The following is a 19,475-nucleotide window of genomic DNA, read 5'->3' as shown; positions in this document are numbered from 1 at the left end:
GTTTTATTGAAAGACAAAAATGTACAAATGCCGTGAATTAAAAATATTTAACACACTATATTGAAATATTAACCATAAAGGAACTAAGATAAAACATAAAATGGGATTTCAAAACCCCAAAAAATCTTTTTTAAACATTGATAGAGTGCTGTTGAATATCGGTAAACCCTTAATCAATACCCGGGTTTGTGTAGTTAAGAAGTCAACACGCTTAGTTTGAGCACATTAGAAGCAGAACTGAAGTTTACAAATAACATCCTTGCTTAAATGATAACTTTATCAGATGTTCATTCACTCAGTAGATTAGTGTTGAATTCTCTTCCCTCACAGCGATTAATCCCAGACAGACCAACATCTATAAATGTTTTGTGAAGCCACATTATCTCAAGGATCATGTGTTTATCATGAACAGAGCACAGAATCTCTTAGACGTGTATAAATAATGTCGTCTACTGAACCGTTATCTTTAGGCCGTGAGGGTTTTACGGGAACATTATTACTTACTTTAGACTAGTTCATGTACTCTGTCCTTGTCTGTTGTAATCTTTTGGGAAACTCTTAATAAACATAAACCATCCATCCATCCATCCGGCCATCCGTCTTCTACCACTGATCCAAGGTCAGGTCATGGAGTAGGTAACTCTTCCCACATCCAGCTGGTCCCTGTTCCCCTTTTCAATTTGACCAATAATACTGTTAAATCAATATAAAAAGTGATCAGCTAAAATAAAAGAACCCTTTTAAACCCTTTAAGTTTTCATGAAGCAATGTTAAATCAGAACATTAACATAACTTATAGACTCAATTGTTACTGTTTTGATTTAACATTGCTACATGAAAACTTTAATAAGGCTTTAAAAATAATTATAATCTTGTTTCTAGCTCCCCCAGTGTCTGAACAGTGTAACTACAAATTCTCTGTTGCGCCATTGTTTCAGTTTCAGTTAATTTTAAAAGGACTAAATGATACACCAGCAGGTGTTTTACAGCAATTTACATTAGAAAACGTCTACCACTCTATAGTTGGTGACGCAGGGAACATTATTAATTTGGTTGGAAAGAAAAAAAGATAAAACAATGATAAAAAACAGACTAAAACACCTGCATGGCTTAAGTATGTTGCACTTGTTATACTGATCTACAAAACATAAGAACAATATACTGATTATTTGATAAATATAAATCATGGCGTATTGAGCTTTGTGATAAGAATAAATATTTAAGGTTTAATTATTTACTAGTGTTAAAAGTGTATTTTAAAAATACAAATAAAATAAATTGATAATGATTAATAATTTATGATCAGTTGTTAATGGAGTCGTGTTCTTAATCATTGTAGTCAACTCAGAATTCTGCCTTTTATTTAAAAGAATACTTTTTATAAAGAACAAACATAAAAGCTCTTGTTTTGTAAACATGGATCTGACCTTTCTGGGGTCAGTGACCTAATGTATTAAGATCAAATAAGTTGACCCAACAAACAAGACGATGGAGTTCCCCTGATCGAAATGTGCTTAAAATGTAATAAAAACAAGGTAAATGAATGACATCAGTGTGTAGTAACAACATTTATTTCCACACTTTATGGTTTAAAAATCAGGTTATTGACTTGGTATCAACACTGTGAACAACAGCACATAAATACAATATGAGAGCAACACGTACAGAACCAAGGAAAGACATGTCATTTAGCTGTGTGACTACAAATATAGAGTCAAAAAAATACAAGTGGTGTGTTCATTTCACCCAGAAGAATTGTGTGTTTAAATATGTGGGGCGTATGTGCAGGTGGGGGTTTCATCTCGGACCCAGCTTCAGGGGAGCCTTTGGAGACGACAGGTTCTTCTTGCTATGGTGGTGCTTCCCTTTCAGGTTCTGTTTCGGCGCAACTTTCAAGTAAAAATTAAGCTGCAAGAGAAAACACGAGGGTCTCAGAATGAAAGAGAAAAACGATAATGTTGAAGGAACTTCTACCTGGCTGGCCTCAGCTGGCCCCACTGTCACAGTACTAGTCGAAGGAAGGTGTCCGGCAGCCGAGGCTGTGACCGTGTAGGTGCCCGGCAACAGCAGGCGGAAGTAATCTCCGTCAGATCCTGGGTCAGCATCGTATAAAGTCAATCAAAATGTTGATACATTAAATGATCTTTTGACTCATCGGGAAAGAAGCTGACCAGAGGTGACGTCATGGTTGATGCCGGCGATGGAAATCTCTGCGTTGGCGATGGGATTGTTGTTGTAATCATACACCATCCCCTTCAAACCTTGATGCACCTAAAGAAGGTGGAGACACATTTAAACTACACAACTAAATCATGTTCTAGTCCAAAAGTCATAATAATGGTCATTATACAAAAATGTATAACATCAAAACATTCAATTGTGTTTACAAACATGCTTATATCAGATCAATAACAGCTTAATTAATACAGTCTAATGCTTTATAGTTTCAGGGCAAAACAATTAACAAAAACACCTGAAACTTTTTTTTATATATTTTTGTTTTTCAGCTTCCGGAATAGATCATAATGATTAATAATAAAAAATACATTTGATTTTAACCTGACAAGAATATCAAACAAATATATCAGGTTTGAGTGACAATTACAGATAAAACATATTAAATAAAAATGGTCATAAATAGATAGATAGAACTTTATTGATTGATTGAAATTGTTTTTCCAAATAGCAATACACAGCAATACAGACGATAATTAATAAAATAATAAAAATAAGAACAAGAACAAAGTTTATATTACAGTTAAATAACAGAGTTCCTAAAAAATTAAATTACAAATAAAGCATAAAACACTGAATAAAATAAAAATCCTAAACTGGTAAATAACACATTTCAACCAATAGTACTGCCATGTTTTCTGATAACACTATTGTGGTCTTTAAGAAAGTTAATTCATATATTATACGTTCTAAATACACACAAAATAATTTAATTGGGTAAAGTAAAGATGCTAAAAACTGTACTTAAGAAATAAAGATATTTGTTGAGCTGTTGAGTTTTAAGCTGCACTTCTACACAGACGATGACGTAAGTGAGATAAAAATTTGTTTTGGATCTTCGTTGTTGTTCTGTGCCAAAATCAGAGATAAAAAGTCAGTTACTGTGATGTGTATTCCTCCCTATTAGCTCACTATGATTCATTTTGTGTACTATCATCGAGCTCATGCGAGTGTGTGTGTGTGTGTGTGTGTGTGTGTGTGTGTGTGTGTGTGTGTGTGTCTGTGACCTGTTCCAGGTACGAGACCAAAGCCTCTCTGTTGGCCAACCACTCTCTGGGCAGTGCAGACGCGGGAGGGAATTTATCACAGCTCAGCTCTAGAGTGATCTCAAAACAGTTGGTGTACAAGTAGTTGAAGTCCTGCATACCTGCAACATAGTCGAGGTGAACATCAGGCATCATCTCACCAATACAGCTGCACAGTTATACTTCTCCAGGTTCACAATTTCTTGTTCATTAGTCCTTCTCCCAATACATGAGATAGTGGTGATGGCGGACTTATCAAAGAGCTTTGTAAACAACCCTTGACAGGAATGAGTCTGACTTATTACTGGCTATGTGGCAGTAATAAGTCAGTAATAAGTAAGACTGACGGTAGAAAAGTTCAGCATCAAATGCTTTCCCTGAAGCACAGTTTCTATTTCACCATCTCCATTGACATTCACGCACGCTCAAACAGAAAAACAAAGGTACAAGTACTTCACTGACGAAGAAACTTCACTGTATATAAAAAAGACTTCATCAACAAAAAACAAAAGACTGTGAGAAGCATTTATCTGAGTCTACGCTGCAGACCGTCCTGCTGTCTCTGTTGCAATATTGTAATGTCTCCAGAAAGACAAGGTCACATGAGTGACGAGCGCGACTCAAATGCTTTCGGTGATTCACAGATGCCATTTGTTGATACTTGAAATGTTTCCAAGGTTGTCTCTCCGCCCCGTTCAACACGTGGATCGAGCCTTCAGCTGTTTCCAAAGATGAATCAGTCAATCATTCAACGACTTAACAACCGACTGTCAGCCCTTTGCAAAGTGTTGAAAAAGTCTGCTTGTGAGTTTGAATATTATCTGAAAAGCAAAAGTCAAAAGAGAAGGTTTGGTATTTTGACAGTTCATGGTCATCAGAAACCACTGCATCGACACCATTATGTCAAGTATTTGTGCCTGAATTACTACTTAAAAACATAATTCAACTGAAAGCAAAGGAAATGTGTGTCATTTCCAACATCAGTAGCAGATAGACGGATGGAGAAGTAGCAGAATTTTGATAACATTTTTCTAATAAATGATCCATTTCAATGCATCCCAAACACCAAATATCCTATTAAAGACATTTGGGTACAACAAGCCATCAGACATAAGCACTATCTTAAGCTTACTATTACCCTTCAGTCCCACAAGCTCATAGCTGTCCTTTAGGTTCTTAATCTTCCTCTTTTTGTTCCTTAAAATAACAACAAGATTCAACTCAAACCATTATGTCTAGAGTCCAGACATTGTGAAGGTTGTTCTCCTCATGGTCGAATGAGCTTAAACCAACCTCTGATGCTCCTGGTTTATACTTTCCATTTGTTTTTTCCTGCACACACAGTACCCCTCGTCCAGTTCTTTTCTTGTGACGCTCCCAACCATCAATGCCTCAACTATTACCTACTTATCATGTCTCGCTTCTATGTCCTCAAGGAGGTCTTTCTATTTGTCTGTTCTGTATTATCTTAAGTTCTGTCAAAGACACCGTTAGCCTGGTGACCAACTGATGATGTTTAGGGTCACCTTTTCAGTTTCTGATTCTGAGTTGGCTATCAACCCTTCAGGTTGTTTACTTTGAGATGTTTGCTGTAATGGATCCATGTCCCCATTATCTATATGACCTAAAGAACAAGATTGGCTTAAATTAGTCTTCTCTATAGGGTGGCTACCCTAGAGATTGAGAGACCACGACCTGACCCACAAAAGTGGAAGAGGAAAAAGACATCTGTGTTCAATCTCTGCCATTTTTTTCTCTTGAATTTGATCAATCATGGTTTATTGCCTCCCTCTTGTGGACACGTTTGGTACTAATCCATAGTCACAATTTTCAAAAGAAATGCATCATAAAAGATGGCTAAAATAGTTTGTGACTACCTTTGAAAATTACATTCAATTCAAATATAATGCATAGTCAGCAAGGGCACAACTTTAAGGAAGGAGAATAGTCATATGTTGGGACAATTTGTTTTTAAAAATTGTGCAGGAAAACAACTAACTCTGCTGAATTATATAGTGGATTAAATGTGTTAGGGATATATATATATAATAGAAGAGTGGAAATATGACAGTATTTACTCTTCAGTGAATGCAAAAATTCCAGAATTCGATGTGTAGAAGTGTTTTATCATTATTATCATTAATTGAAGCTGAAGAAGGAAAGGACAAAATTGAGGTCAGATATGATGTCCTGCCTATCGCCAGCAGAAGCTTGTGGAAGCAGCTGAAAGAAGCGATAGATGAAAGGACAGTGCAAAGAGTGAGATCAAGTTTTTTTGTCACATGGAATAAGTCCTGCCTGCTAGAATGTAACCAAAGCAAACAAAGGATTACATAGGCAATTATAAAAGAAAAACAAACAATAAAGAGAGTCCCTTTTCCTAACAAATCTAACCTAAAAAAAGGCTGAACATACTAACAACTTGCCAAGGCAGAACCAAACACTTTTTTTTTTAAACATATTCAAGTCTCTTTTAGATTGGAGTGTGTTATTAAGATAAAACAAATAATATGCGTTTCTCAAATTCTGGGCTCAAGATGAATAATATAGAAATTGTATTAAAATACATGAATATTAAATCTAAATACTAAAGCTCACAGGATAATCTGCTGAATCAGAACCATCTACAGAGATAGATTGTTCTAGTAAATGAGGCTTCATTTATATGCTTTAAGATATGTTACGTTTTTGTATACAATTCAAGATTAGCATTTATAGAATAAACCGGGCCAGACTTACTGAAGTACAATTAAGAATTAGTTTGTTTTTATTTCTATAGAAATGTCCATCATGTACCGACTCATTGCTCAATGTTGGAATCCTCATATAATCGAGTGAACCAGGAGAGTCCAGCTGTAGCCCTGAAGGTAAAAACCCTCCTGCTGTGACAGGGTGGCAACAAGCTGTTACAGCAGTGACGGAACTGAAAGTTACTGCTCGTATGTTATGAAACATTGAAGAATCAATGGTGAGATGTCGGCACTGACCTCTGGAGAGCGAGTACCAGCTTGCTCCGTTGGTGATGCCCTCATCAAAGTAGTCATCGCAGTTCCAGCCCTTGTGCATCCAGCTGTGAGCGTACGAGTACGTCCTCGCCAGCTGACCCCACAAACACAAACATGATATGGTTTCATAATGGCATTTGGGGAAGGATAAATTCACGGGAAACACACATTTCGGAATATCTTGTCATCGGCCGTGGCTGCGTACGTGGTCCTCCCTCTGATGCGGGGGTCCCTTGATTTGTCGAAAGGGTAGTTCGCCACCACTGCTCCCCCGTGAAGATTTGCTGACAAGACAAAATTGTAGCTCTGCATCCATTTGATGACAGCCAAGGTCTCCGGTTCCACCTGAGAACAAGTGTGTATGCATTTATTTTCTCAAATATAAACATGGCTTCATTCAGTAAAATCAGGTCACACAAAGGTATTATGAGGATACTAACATATTTGAGCCAAACTTTTATTATTTATGCTTTTCTTTTAAATCAAAAAATGTATTAAGGTTTGAGAATGTCGATTCAGAATCATATTACACTGTGTCATCCACTCATAACCACTCTTCAATATTAAGCTGCTCTTAACCCCCCCTCACCCCTCAGTTTAGTGCAACCATGCTTGTAGCTATACATCCAATTGGAGACGAGAGCTAAGCTTGAATGAGGAACGCAGGTCAATAAACAAAGACCAGCTTTGTCACTCTGGCCTTGAACGCATCACTACCAACCCGAGAAGACTGTTTGGAAAGCTGGCAGATGTTTATGACCAGCGGTTCTGTGTTAGCAGACACGCCACTGTGGTGATGAGTGACATATGACAAACCATATATACATGCAGGGTGTGTAGCACGCACTGACACACATGCCTGCAAATAAATCTGAACGTATTTGATGATGGACAACAAGATACACACTTGAACACAATTCCATTCATCTGGTCACTGTGAGAAAGATTTCTGACATCGATCTTAATCCATCAACCAAACTCATTCATTTCTCAGAATACTTGAGTAGGAGAAGATTTATAGAGTAAAATGAAAAGGGTCAAAGATGTTTTATACTATTAATTCTGTTTATCTCAGGCCACACCACGACAGAGTCTGTTGTGTATGCACAAGTTCTTTGTCCACATCCATGCACTGGATGAGACTTTGATCAAAAGTCCTTCTCTCAGTCTAGTTGTCAATGTTAAGGACATTCTGTTATGGGACTATTATAAATTAAAACTTTGTTGTTGATTTTCCAAAAGTCAAGTCTGCAGGGATATTTAAAAAGGGTCAGAAATTAAGAATTATGAATGTAAAACGTTGATTTTCAGCCATATAATATTATTTGGCCAACCACACATTTTAATTTTGGTTCATCTCTACCCATTTATAATTAAATTCTAATAAATCATGTATTACTGGTAATGATAAAGACGACTTATATATATTTTACAACATTTTACTTTTTTAATCTTCCCTATGTAACATGTAATGTGGTGGGTTTTAAGCAAAAGGAGGAAAAAGTTTCACTCACGTAAAAAACAAAGTTTGGATCACATCATCATCTGAGGTAAAACATCTGTTATATCTACTTAATTCCACTGAGACATGGACTGTAAAGTAACAACTTCTGGGTCTGGAATGCGAATGAAATATGCAGCAGCTTTCACTGTGCAAATCAAATACATATTGTTTTTAATTGGGCATGTGAAAATCGTGGAAAAAAAGCACCAACTTTCGTGTTCAAATGTTTACAATGTTGAACCTGAGATGCTCCATCTTTTGAAGGATGTTCTTTAAAAGTATTATGTAAGCTTTGTTCTGAATAAAAAAGCTCAACATCATACTGTGCACAAGAAAATGAACACCTCATGAAGCTACATCTAGTTGCTAATCATTAATGATCATCCCCAGGGTTTAAATCTTCTCTCATGATATTCACATTGAAAAGATTATCACAAGGCCCTCAAATAGTTGCAGAAAAGGCGAGACCATTCTTCCAGACTTTGTTTTGTAGATCTCAAGTCTAGACTGTAAATATTTTATCTAAAAAAAAATATTTATGCAGTGCTCCAGCAGGGTCTTATGTCATTTCCAAAGTGAAAGAAATAAAGCCAGAGGAAGCCTCTTCAAAATCTGCTCAAATCTCAAGTGTCTTCAGTCCAGCAGTTCCTGACCTGTTGCTCCCAGTTGTCCGGCAGCGGCAGGTGGTGGTTGCGTCCGTTGGTCTTCTCGTAGTAATACATGAGGGCGTTGAGGTCCGGAAAGTTACGGTTGAGGTCAACATCCCGGACGTTCCCTCTGCCAGTCAGATAGCCGTTGAACTCGGGACCCTGTTGACCCACAGATGACGCATTACGACTACTATAGTATAGTATTGGCCTCGACATTACTGTGAATTTGTGTCATTTTCCTTGTACTCAATAACCAAAGTTGAAGTTGGAAGAAATATTTAAAAAAAACTATTTGATGCCCCAAGATAGTTCAAGATCATTACCCTTGTGTTAACTCCGGGTCAAGGTAACTCGGTGGCCTGAAAACAAATATGTTTGAGGTATCCCTTGTGTAGTGTTTGGGTCAAGGTGAACGACATATCCAGTGTTGCAGGTCACCTTGACCGAGAGACAACACAAGAAAGTTCATACGCCATAATCAGACTTTCAGAAAGACAAGCATCACTCGCAGTCTGCTGTCGAGCTATTCTGTCCTTCAGCATCTCTGATTAGACATGTCGAGTTAAGTATCAGTTTGTAAGGCCTTGACTTGTTGTCGTCACTCACATGTTCAGTCTCATTGCGAGAAGAAACAGCAGGAGTATGAAATGTGCTTCGGGGGGGATTTTGTTTCATGGCCTGTATAATTACTACATATCTTGGTGCTCGCTCTGGAAAGTGAATTTCTCACACAACAAGCGAGTCACAAGAAAAACACTGAGGTTTATTTCAGGAAAATGAGGAGAATGTCTGCCATTTATTATCTCAAGAGAGGTATTTCGAAGCCTTGAAGGGGATTCCGGGGAGCCACATTACCTGTTCAGCAGCGATCTCGTAACCATCGGGGTTCATGGAGGGCAGTATGTGGATGCGTGTGTCGTGGATCAGCCTCATGATCCTCTGGTTGCCGGCTCGATACTCCTCACACATGAACTGGGACAACTTGATGAGCAGCTCGCGGCCCAGGACTTCATTGCCGTGCATGTTGCCCACATACTTGACCTCAGGCTCCACTGGGGGATAAAGCAGAGAGGGTAAATTGAGGGGTGTGTGGGGGGGTAAGGTGAAAAGTCAAAGAGATGATGAATGCCGACATGATATATTTAGACAGCAGGAGCTCGTACACATTTAGGTTTTACAAGCAGACGCACATGTAGACTTCTGGTCACGTTTGAGCCACTTTTATTGCTGGTTCAGAAAAGCGAATGTTTTGCTGAGAGGAAACTGAACACCATGACCCCCTGATAGAGCAGTATAAATAAGTCGTCCTGCCCTCAAGGTTATCCTTTAATCTCCTAGTTGTGCACTCTGGGTCCTTGTGCCCCTGAAAAAACTGTTCAGGGGAAGGTTTTCTCCAGATTATACAGAGCTGCACTTCCTTTCCTGAATTATTCTTTTTTAGCTTCAGATCCACAATAATTTTTTTGGTCAAATTACTTTTGCAAACATCTGTGGTCTGTTTCAGCCCCAACTGTTCCACTTCACAACTCTACCCTCTCTGCTCTCTTGAGGGCTGTGTCCCACTTTTGTGATCCCCTTTTTATACACCAAAAAACATGTTTTCATCAGCCTTGAGACACATATGACACCTTTAGTTGAGCCAAGTAAGTAAGTAAAAGTGGACGAGAGTAATAAAAAAATGATTGAGGGAATGTGTTTTAATATCTTATTAATTTAATGAACAAATCACATAGTATTCAAGATCGAGAAAAAGGCAGAACTTGATGGTATATTATCATTATCGAAGTAGCTGATAGGAGAGTGAGTAAAAATAAACAAATCTATTGTGTGAGATGAACATCAATACGTTGACCATAAGAGGTTGAGGACAGATATGAAAAAAAAAGCTGGAGAAGACCAGAAAGCAGCAGAGGAAAAAGTTTGGTCTTGAACACAAGTTATCAGTCACATAAAAGCTCAAATAAAAGAGAAAATTATCAGGCACCAAAAAAACAGTGGAAACCATCCTCAAATAATCACGGGTGTGGCTGAACATCTGAATCTGTTTTGACTAGTAATTTTTTATTCTTTTAAGTAACATTCTCAATGGTTTTCAGATACATCACTTCCTACATGTTGCACTGATTTGCCTCGGGCAAAATATCCCACCTCTACTACCAGACAGGTTAATTTGCTCACAATAAAAGATCAAATATTTAAATAATAGTTAATTTTACAGGCCAAACGTTCTCTTCCTATCCTGTCTTGATGGTCTTTACCAGTCCCTCCACACCATCTAAGAGGCATGAACATATGGTCTGGGTGTCTGTTCATAGAGGGACACGCTGGGTACTGTATATATGCAGTTATGACCAACCTCTGCCTTGGCTTTCACAGAATAATAAACATTTCAACATGCTTCACCACCCAAGTAAAAGCGAACGCGTCTTCACGTCAAGAGAAGGGAAGGAGAAAAGGGAGGGTTGGGGTAGACGGCCATTGAATGGAGACACTTGAGACGCACAAAATGGCAACCAACGTAGAAACAACAGATCAGAGGAGGAGGAGGATTTACTTGATGGAAGACATGTGGTTGCAGATTGAGACACAGACAGAATGTGGAACACGGGAGACGAACCATGGTCAATATACTCTTGACAATTTCAAGAGAAATACTTTTGGTGGTAAATTATCACTGTAAGAGGTTGTAGGTTCCCTTCCAGCTTGTGTAAGTTTTCCCCTTTATTGCATGTTTAACTCCACAACTGAATGGTTATGAATCCATGTGTGCCCTGGGACAGTATGGCGACCTCTACAGGGCGTCCCCGGCCTAGCTTGGATAGGACCCATCCGCCCGGTGACTTCAGTGACATTCAAAATAAATGAAACAGTTTATAAATGTTATACATTTACCTAATTTATGAAAATTGGAGAGACTTGTCCTATACACATATTTCTTTATATATAACTGTAAACTACATTTTATCTCTTATCACACGGTTTGGCTTCAATCCTTTGAGCCCCAAATGAGTTTTATACAATAATAATCTTCAACTTTTATAGTTTACTCTGGTCAAGATCTGCATCCCTTAATGAATGAGTGCAGCTTAAAGAGGAACATGAGATACAATCTGATTGAATGAATTGAAAAAAGTTAGCAGACATTCTTGTTGTTATCTTTCACTGATTGCGGGGAAACTTTGCAAAGATTCCATCAGTGTAGTGATCCGTGTTTACTGGGGTCTCTTCATCGGTCAATTTTGTGGTATTCAAAGACCCTTGAACTGCTACCATGTAACTAATCTGTTGGCACCTAATGAAACTCTTAAATATTTAGAGTGTCTGTGTTATTTCAAGATATCACGTTTGATCTAATCTTAAATATTTATGGACACAAAAGTCAACACATATCCTGATTTAAGAGTTTTTCAGTGCTACTGCACACGTATTCATAGAAATGTGAAAGATAAGAACTCCCTAAAAAGGGTGAACAGGGGGTTAACCCAGAAACTTGAAGGCACTCCTCAACTAAAAGTACTCAGTTCCTGTTTTTACCCTCAGTCACCTTGCAGGCCGACATGCTCACATCCTTCTATTCTACTGAAGGAAACCAGTGCAAGTGCAAACGGCAGAAACAATTGAGAGTCCGCCAAAAGTTCATTCCTCGTAGATATGGGGCTATTCTCCCCCACAGGAGTATTTTACTTAAAATCTTCAAGGAAAACCAACTAAAACAAGCCAAAATATACAGTATAATCATACAAGGAATGTGCTATAACATTGGCTAATTCACATTGAGCTTTATGTTTCCTGTAAGTAGGAACAATATAAATGTATAAATACATTTCCCATGTGATGTTTATTACCAGAGCACTCAACTCAAATGGACTGCTGAGCGACTGAACTGCGTCCTATCTTTCTCCATGATGATGTCAGGTCAGATGGTTCTCTGTGAGCTAGTTGTTTATATCTTCTTGTGTAGAAGATTCGTTCCAAGCTTTGTTTATCTCTAGCACGGTCTGGAAGCTCTTGTGGCAGCTGACTTTCTCAGTATTTCCGGAGAGTGACACATGCTTGGACTCTTTTTTGTCGATCGTTGTTTTACAAATACTGTCCCCTCGACTTTTATCAAAGGTAACACAGTAAAGATTGATTCTGTGTTCAAAGAAAAACCAAAGCATCAAGTTCTAACAGTGTTCAACCAAGAAATAAGTAGTTAAACTTGTATAATCCCCAAACATACATTTGTGAAATGAAACCAAAAAAAAAAAGTTTTTTCCTGCCTCTGAATTTTATCTTTCCCCAACAGATGTTTCCAGTTTTTGCTTAATTTGTGTTGAACTCTAAAATTCTCTCTGAACTCTCTTCAATCGTTTCAAATAATTAAATACAACTTGCTTATTCAAAGCCCCGTCTATTCGGCTCCTGGCAAACCTTACTGGAAAACATGTCAACGTGTACAAATCCACGCAAAACATGTTCAGTTTAGGGTATTTGGAGAAATATTCTGAGGAAAATCGAAGAAATTTCAATGGGATTGTTTGGATGTTCTAAGAATAGACGATAGAGCTCAGCTGACTTTTCACTGAAGGAACTGATGTATATTTAATGTATCCACGATTATGAAATATTCACCGACGCAAAATGATGTCAAGAGAATGTGTGAAACGAGGAAGCGGCACACTCGAGTGAAAACATTACTGGAAAATAAGAGGATAAATGTGACTTATAACTCTTATTATAGATTGTACGTTATCATGTATTTGTTGTCAGCATAGAGGTATATAATAGATCTCTAAAAGTAAATTATATAAAGGGGCGTGTGAAAATAGTGAGAGAGAGACCAAATAATGTAAGAAATAAATCTAAATTTCTCTTAATTTGTGTGTGTTAAGAATTCCATAACGTGTGCAATTACTGGTATATACTTCTCAATCCAGTTTCCGTGACTCTTGGATAGCAAATCATTTTGGGGTCAACCGTATTTCATGGGCATGAAGCTAGCATTGCTCATCGAATCGGGATTCTCTACACAGCGGCACCTCATCTTTCAATGGTAGGGAGAAACAAAATGACCACACTCTGTTTTAGACTAGTAGAAGCTGATGAAGCTTCATGAAGCACTGACCTTGTTCTCACAATCCACTAGATGGCACTGCTAAATATTTAAAAAAATAAACTCACCTAAGGGTGTAAGAAAATATTAATACAACGAAAAAGAGATGTTTTTCTACCAGATACTGTATCGATATTTAAAAAAAATACATAATCTAAATAATCTATTTATTCTTATCTTTGAATAATAACATTTTATTTTAATTTAAAGTTATGTTATGGTTTATATTTAAATAGGGTGTTTTTAAAAATCAATCATTCGATGTTTTATTTTATAATTAACACTCAAATATTCACAGCGTTTGTTTGTGTGGTAAAATAAAACCTCTGGCAACTAGTTGACATCATTCGTCACTTCCTCACTTCTGTACCGAAGTAACAACAAAACTGGCGAAATGGCAGCAATGACTGAAAAAGAATGGATAGACCAGGCTTTAGCAGCTTTTAAAGCTGATGTTTGGACTAATTTTGGCTTTAAAACAAAGTTTAAAGTTTAAAAATAAAACACTAACAGAGAATTTTTAATATAATTTTACATTTTTTGTTAATATTTTGAGAAGCCCTTTACTACAAGCACTTTCACATTTGATTATAGGAAGTATTTGCTCATTTCTTTGTTGTAAAAGCCAGAAAAAGTGTATCTTTGAAATAAGCACTATATTGTAATATATCGTACTGTCACACGTGTACAGTGATGCGTATCGAATCGCCAGATTCTTGCCAATACACAGCTCTACTTAAACCTGACCATATTTTTTAAACTAAAACTAAAGTTAAAACTAAACTAAGTTTTAACAAATAGGACGATGAACCTTCGAAAGCCCATCATCACTATTTACACCAGAATATTCTGCAACAAGTCATTACCAAATCTGGTTATTTATATGTGAATCTGGTGTTATTAGCTCAGCATGTTCAGCATCATTTCTGATTAATCATATTTACAATATATTAAAAAGTGATACGTCATGTTTACCTTCAGACATAGGATTGCCTTTACTTGAATTAATAATAAAAATAATATAATAATAATGTCTACTTGTTTAACGCCTTTCTATTAGGAGAAGTGGAGTTTTTACAATTCACCATAAGTTCCCACTTTAAATAAATAAAAATTAAATAAAAACCTTTTTAAGAAAAATTGCTTCTTGTCCATCACGTCCTCCTTGTTGGGCGAAAAAAATCCCCCTTTGAATCGAGATGCTCAGCCAATCAGAGACATGAAATGGTCACCTGGCAACAGAATCTGTTCAATCCCACTCCTGGAATCTGTCGGTTTGAGGAGCCATTTAATCAGAGATATAGTGATGACAGTGTTCGTTTAATTCAAATTAAATAACTTCTCTTTCAAATTTTGAATTATAAAAATCTCTATTGTGCCCTGTGATGGACTGGCATGCTGTCCAATGTGTCCCTCACTCCCTCCCAGTTAAATTTGAACTGTCATTATCATGTCACGTCTCATGTTCCATTGCCATTTCAAACCTTGTATTAACTCGGGGTCAAGGTGACCCGGAAACAAATGTGTTTGCGGTATCCCTTGTGTGGTCTCTAGGTCAAAGGGGAACGACCTCCCTGGCTCCCATGAATACACATGCAGTGGTGGAGGTCACTTATCTTGACTCGGAGACAACACAAGTGAGACCTCAAACATTTGTTTTGATTGTCTCCTGAGATAACACGAGGGTTAAGTCAAACCACATTTTCACTTTAATCTTTGCATTTTTTCTTCTTATTAAAAAAAATAATAAATAAATATAGTTTTATACATGTATTATTGTTGTACGTAATAATTCTGGTCTAACAATACTATTATAACAGTGCTAAACTCAAGTAATAAGTTGTCTTTTCCAGCTATACTGTATATATGTTTTGCGACTTCTTGACAGCATGAATAAAAAAATAAAATAAAATAAAACAAAAACATTGTTAACAATATTGTCTTTGTTTCTAAAGTCATCCAATGTGTTAAACTAATCATAGATTGCGAAATAGCTCTGTTCAAGAGTCTTATTTATTTAGTTATGTTTCCCCTTTTCAGGGACCCCTGCTGGCAAGTGAGCCAAAGCCATGAGCATAGAAGCCCATTGTTCACACTCGTACCTGTGTGTTAATAGAACGTATTGATCAGAAACTGCAGACAACTACCAACTTTTATGCACTGATAACCCCATAATATCAACTTAAACAGTAACAAGTCACTGATATTTGAATAAGTGGATTGGAGAAAACTATTTAGTGTCCCCCCAACTTTCTCCTTTTTGCAGTGCAGATGGCAACTGTATTAAATGAATCACAGATGTTCGCTCACTTTTTTTTCCAACCTGAGCCGTTCACACAGGCCAGCTCATCCTTTTACAGACTCCTTAATCCACCCACATACTTGAGAAATACACTTTTAAAAATTCGCCTCCAGGCTCATTTGGTTGCAGATTTTGACTTCCTTTAATGACGTGCAAAACACGTCAGTCCATCTAAATTTTATCCTGTGGAATATTCTGACCACAACGTCTGCACAAACATGCTTTCTCTCCTCTGCACTATTGTTGTTGCAAATCAACGCGCTTCAAAGTAAACAGTCAAGTGCGACTCACATGGTCGGTGGATCCCCGGGTTGTCACTGAACTCCAGCACGTAGAGGTGTCGTCCTTCCCTGCTGCGCCCGATGCTGTACACCCGGGTGATGTAGGGACACTCGCTCTGCACGGCGAACAATGCTCGCACCATCATCTCGTAGCGGTGATGCTGGAAGTCCGAACCCAACGCTCCGGGGAGCCCGAGCAGAGCCAGCAGGAGCAAAGCCAGCCAAGGGAGAGTCCAGCCCTGCTCCATGATCCTATGTTCAGAAGAAGACGAGGCTTCCAAGACACTTCCCTCTTTAAAGATGTTTATACCTTTTACACACCACACATAGTATTTGCTGGTTTTTACTCTCCTTCTCCCTTTTCTTTATTCGGCAACCTCTCTGCCTCCTCCCACATCCAGCCTTGCTGTCCAAGAGCAAGTAAGGACAGCCCCCTGCTCCTTCTTTGTCTTTCCCTCCTCCTCCAACAGCTGCTTTGCGCCCTCCCCTTTTTTGCATGCGAGTCCTTGACAAGTACATGCTAGTTGCTTTTATTGCCACTTGAAATGCCTGTGCTTGAAGTCGCCGGCCTCTGGAAGGAAACCCTGCTGCTCTCTCCAGGATTTTAATTCAGTCACTCAGCTCCCGGGTCTCGAGTCCTGAACGAGGATTCAAGCAAAACAGACGGGAGGGTTGTAACCCCCTGGAGCCCATTCATTATCTTAAGTCAACACCTCAGTGTGGATGGTCTGCAAGAACTATGCCACAAACCTTTGGACTAGAGCTACCTCTCCACTCACAAAAACAACAACAAAAAAAAAGGCACAGACCAACATAGTTGTTGGACTGAATAATTTAAGATACACTCAGATGCCAAGAATCCATATTAGAGCAGGCCCTTCATTTCATCGGTTGTGCAACTGCATGACAGGGTTGTAGAGAAATGGAAATGTTGAGCAAATGCAAAACTTTCCAAACATGTGAGAACAACAGTTCTTGGAAAGACAAATTGAACCACAGAGTGTGGAGGAGAAAAGAAATACTGCAATGTTTGTTCAGCAGCTGGTGCAAGACTCTTTATACCCTTTTATGCCAACATAAAACCTAAGACAACACTAAGGATTAGGCTAAGTAAAGACAGATGAGCCGTTATCTTGAATGAGCAGCAATGATACCAGCTCAGACTGAAGGAATTTCATTCCTTTTTAGGGAGTTTTTATTAATCTCTTCCTGCATTTGTCAGACTATTCCCTCTGAATTCACCATTTTATATTAGTGATGAGATTCTTGACAACTCAAATGAATCAATCTCAATTATATATTTGAAAATACTTTAGTTTCTTAGTTGAAGGGCCTTTACTTAGAAGATACATCCATTAACCTTTGCGCAATAATGTGATAAATATATGTTAACGTAATAATTGACAAGACTTTACATACAATAACATTGAATGATCATATTTGATATTTGGCAAAGATAGTTAGCTTGACCTGAAAATGCTTTGTCGAGTCAAGATAATTACAAATAAGACACACAACTATACCGATGACAGTATATACTACATTAAAACAGTTTACTAAACGTACATGTACGTACGGTGGTTATCTAAGAAGCTTTATTTAGAAACAGACAAGAGATTAACACTTGTCAAATAAGTATAAATCAAACAGGACTTTTGAGGCGTAAACGTGGAAGAATCTGTTGAATATAAATATATGTAAGCCTATGAAAACTTATTGATTATTGGATACGTTTTTTGATTAATTTATTCTTATTTCTTCTTATTTCTATGTTGCAGTCTTGCTTTTAGTGAAAGAAAATGCCACTTAGAAAGGAAGAATTAGTATATGTTTTTTTGGACGGTAATAACATATGTTTTTCTTAATTTATATTGCAAATGTTTAACATATTTCACAATAAAATACATCGTTCGTTTATGTAGTTAAATGGAATCGATTGACATAATAATCTATGACTCAACATTGCCACACAGTGTTTGAAAAAATGTACTACATGTTCTTTGACAAAATGAAAACAATATTTGGAATATTTAAATGTGCTGTAGTGCCAGGAAACATGTTTCATTGATTCGGAAGTGTAGTTTTAATAAGGATAACATTTCTGTGACTCAACATAAAATGTGCATTTCTGCATGACTAAGTGAAGTTTGAAGAAACTTACCGTTCGGAGTTGAACTCAAAGCATGTTGTCCAGACTTCTCTACGGCCCAGCAACACAGCAGCTGATTGGACAAGAGCACCGGTCGGATCAGAATCTGCTTTGATTCACATAAAGACATCAAATCAATCAACCTGATCCGGACTCACCTTTTGAAGATGAACAAATCAAGATCGTTGGTTGTCTAAATGGAACAACACATGACAACGTGGACAACCTGGAGTGTAAAAAAAACTGGTGTCAGTCACTTGAAGTGTTTTTTATTATTTAGAGACAAAGCACAAACATAACGTAAACATCTGGTTCTGTCTTTATTGATTTCATGACCATTCATCTGACCCAAGACATATTACAAATACATTGTGTAATTATATTTTTTTGAAATTATTAAATTGAAAAAGGTTAAAAGTTCAATAGTAAACCAAAGAATCGGGGTTAGAAATTATGTTGACAGGTTAATTTCTAATTATTATTATTGTTTTATTTATATGAAGTGAGAAAGGACATACATATTGAACATTGAATTTTGTTTGTCATTCAACTCTTTATGTTTATTAAGTGGGAACAGTTTGATTTTAGTTTAATTTTACTTTCTTATACTAAAATGCTTAGTCTATTTCTTGCACTTTATCACTGCAACAGTTGAAAAACAAGTCAAGAAAATAAATAATTACAAGAAAAAATTATTTTGACCTGGAAATGCTTAAACCCTTTCCGAATTATATTTCTGGGGGCCAAAGTTTTTCCAGCTTCTACTGAAAACTTTTGACAACATAGACAAACTAAGATCCAACCAGATTAAATAACGCCCTTTTCCCTTCTGAACAACAATATTTCAAGATTTTATCCAATCCGAAACCAAAATCAGATTCTCTAATTATATAAATGTTGAGAGGCGAGCTTGAAGTTCTCAGGTGTCACCGCTTGGGGGCGCCATGTTACTGTATGAACGGTTCGATGACAACTATTAGGTGCTGAATGTAAAAGTGAAGACACATGTCACGAGCGATATTTACTGATACAACTGTTGCACTTTTGGTTCAGTAACAGGACTTTAACAAAACATGACTTTGATAAATAACAAACGAATGGCGGTTCTACCTGTTCTACTTCCTCCGACTCATCTCGCTACTTTCTCCCGTCCATGCAACAAGAACCTTGGGTCAGTTGTCTGTATATGTCAAGACACTCCTCATTCTCTTCTTCGGTGGTTTTTCGGG

The 19,475-nt window shown here is 37.4% G+C and overlaps 1 protein-coding gene across 1 annotated transcript; it reads right to left on the bottom strand.

The window, feature by feature from the left end:
• Positions 1-1,553: 1,553 nt before the first annotated feature.
• On the bottom strand, positions 1,554-16,503 carry cpn1 (carboxypeptidase N, polypeptide 1). The gene is made up of 9 exons (XM_087794087.1): positions 16,108-16,503; positions 9,275-9,471; positions 8,423-8,578; positions 6,434-6,610; positions 6,248-6,359; positions 3,243-3,382; positions 2,172-2,271; positions 1,975-2,093; positions 1,554-1,908 (listed from the first exon to the last, which is right to left on the bottom strand). Exons 1-9 carry the CDS (start codon positions 16,343-16,345, stop codon positions 1,798-1,800), a joined length of 1,350 nt encoding a protein of 449 aa, XP_087650213.1. The 5' UTR covers positions 16,346-16,503; the 3' UTR covers positions 1,554-1,797.
• Positions 16,504-19,475: the final 2,972 nt, after the last annotated feature.

The sequence above is a fragment of the Callionymus lyra genome, chromosome 6 (genome assembly GCF_982586985.1).
Source record: "Callionymus lyra chromosome 6, fCalLyr1.hap1.1, whole genome shotgun sequence".
Classification (NCBI taxonomy): domain Eukaryota; kingdom Metazoa; phylum Chordata; class Actinopteri; order Syngnathiformes; family Callionymidae; genus Callionymus; species Callionymus lyra.
Note: the sequence above shows the minus strand (reverse complement) of the source record. Positions and strands in the feature narration are given on the sequence as shown.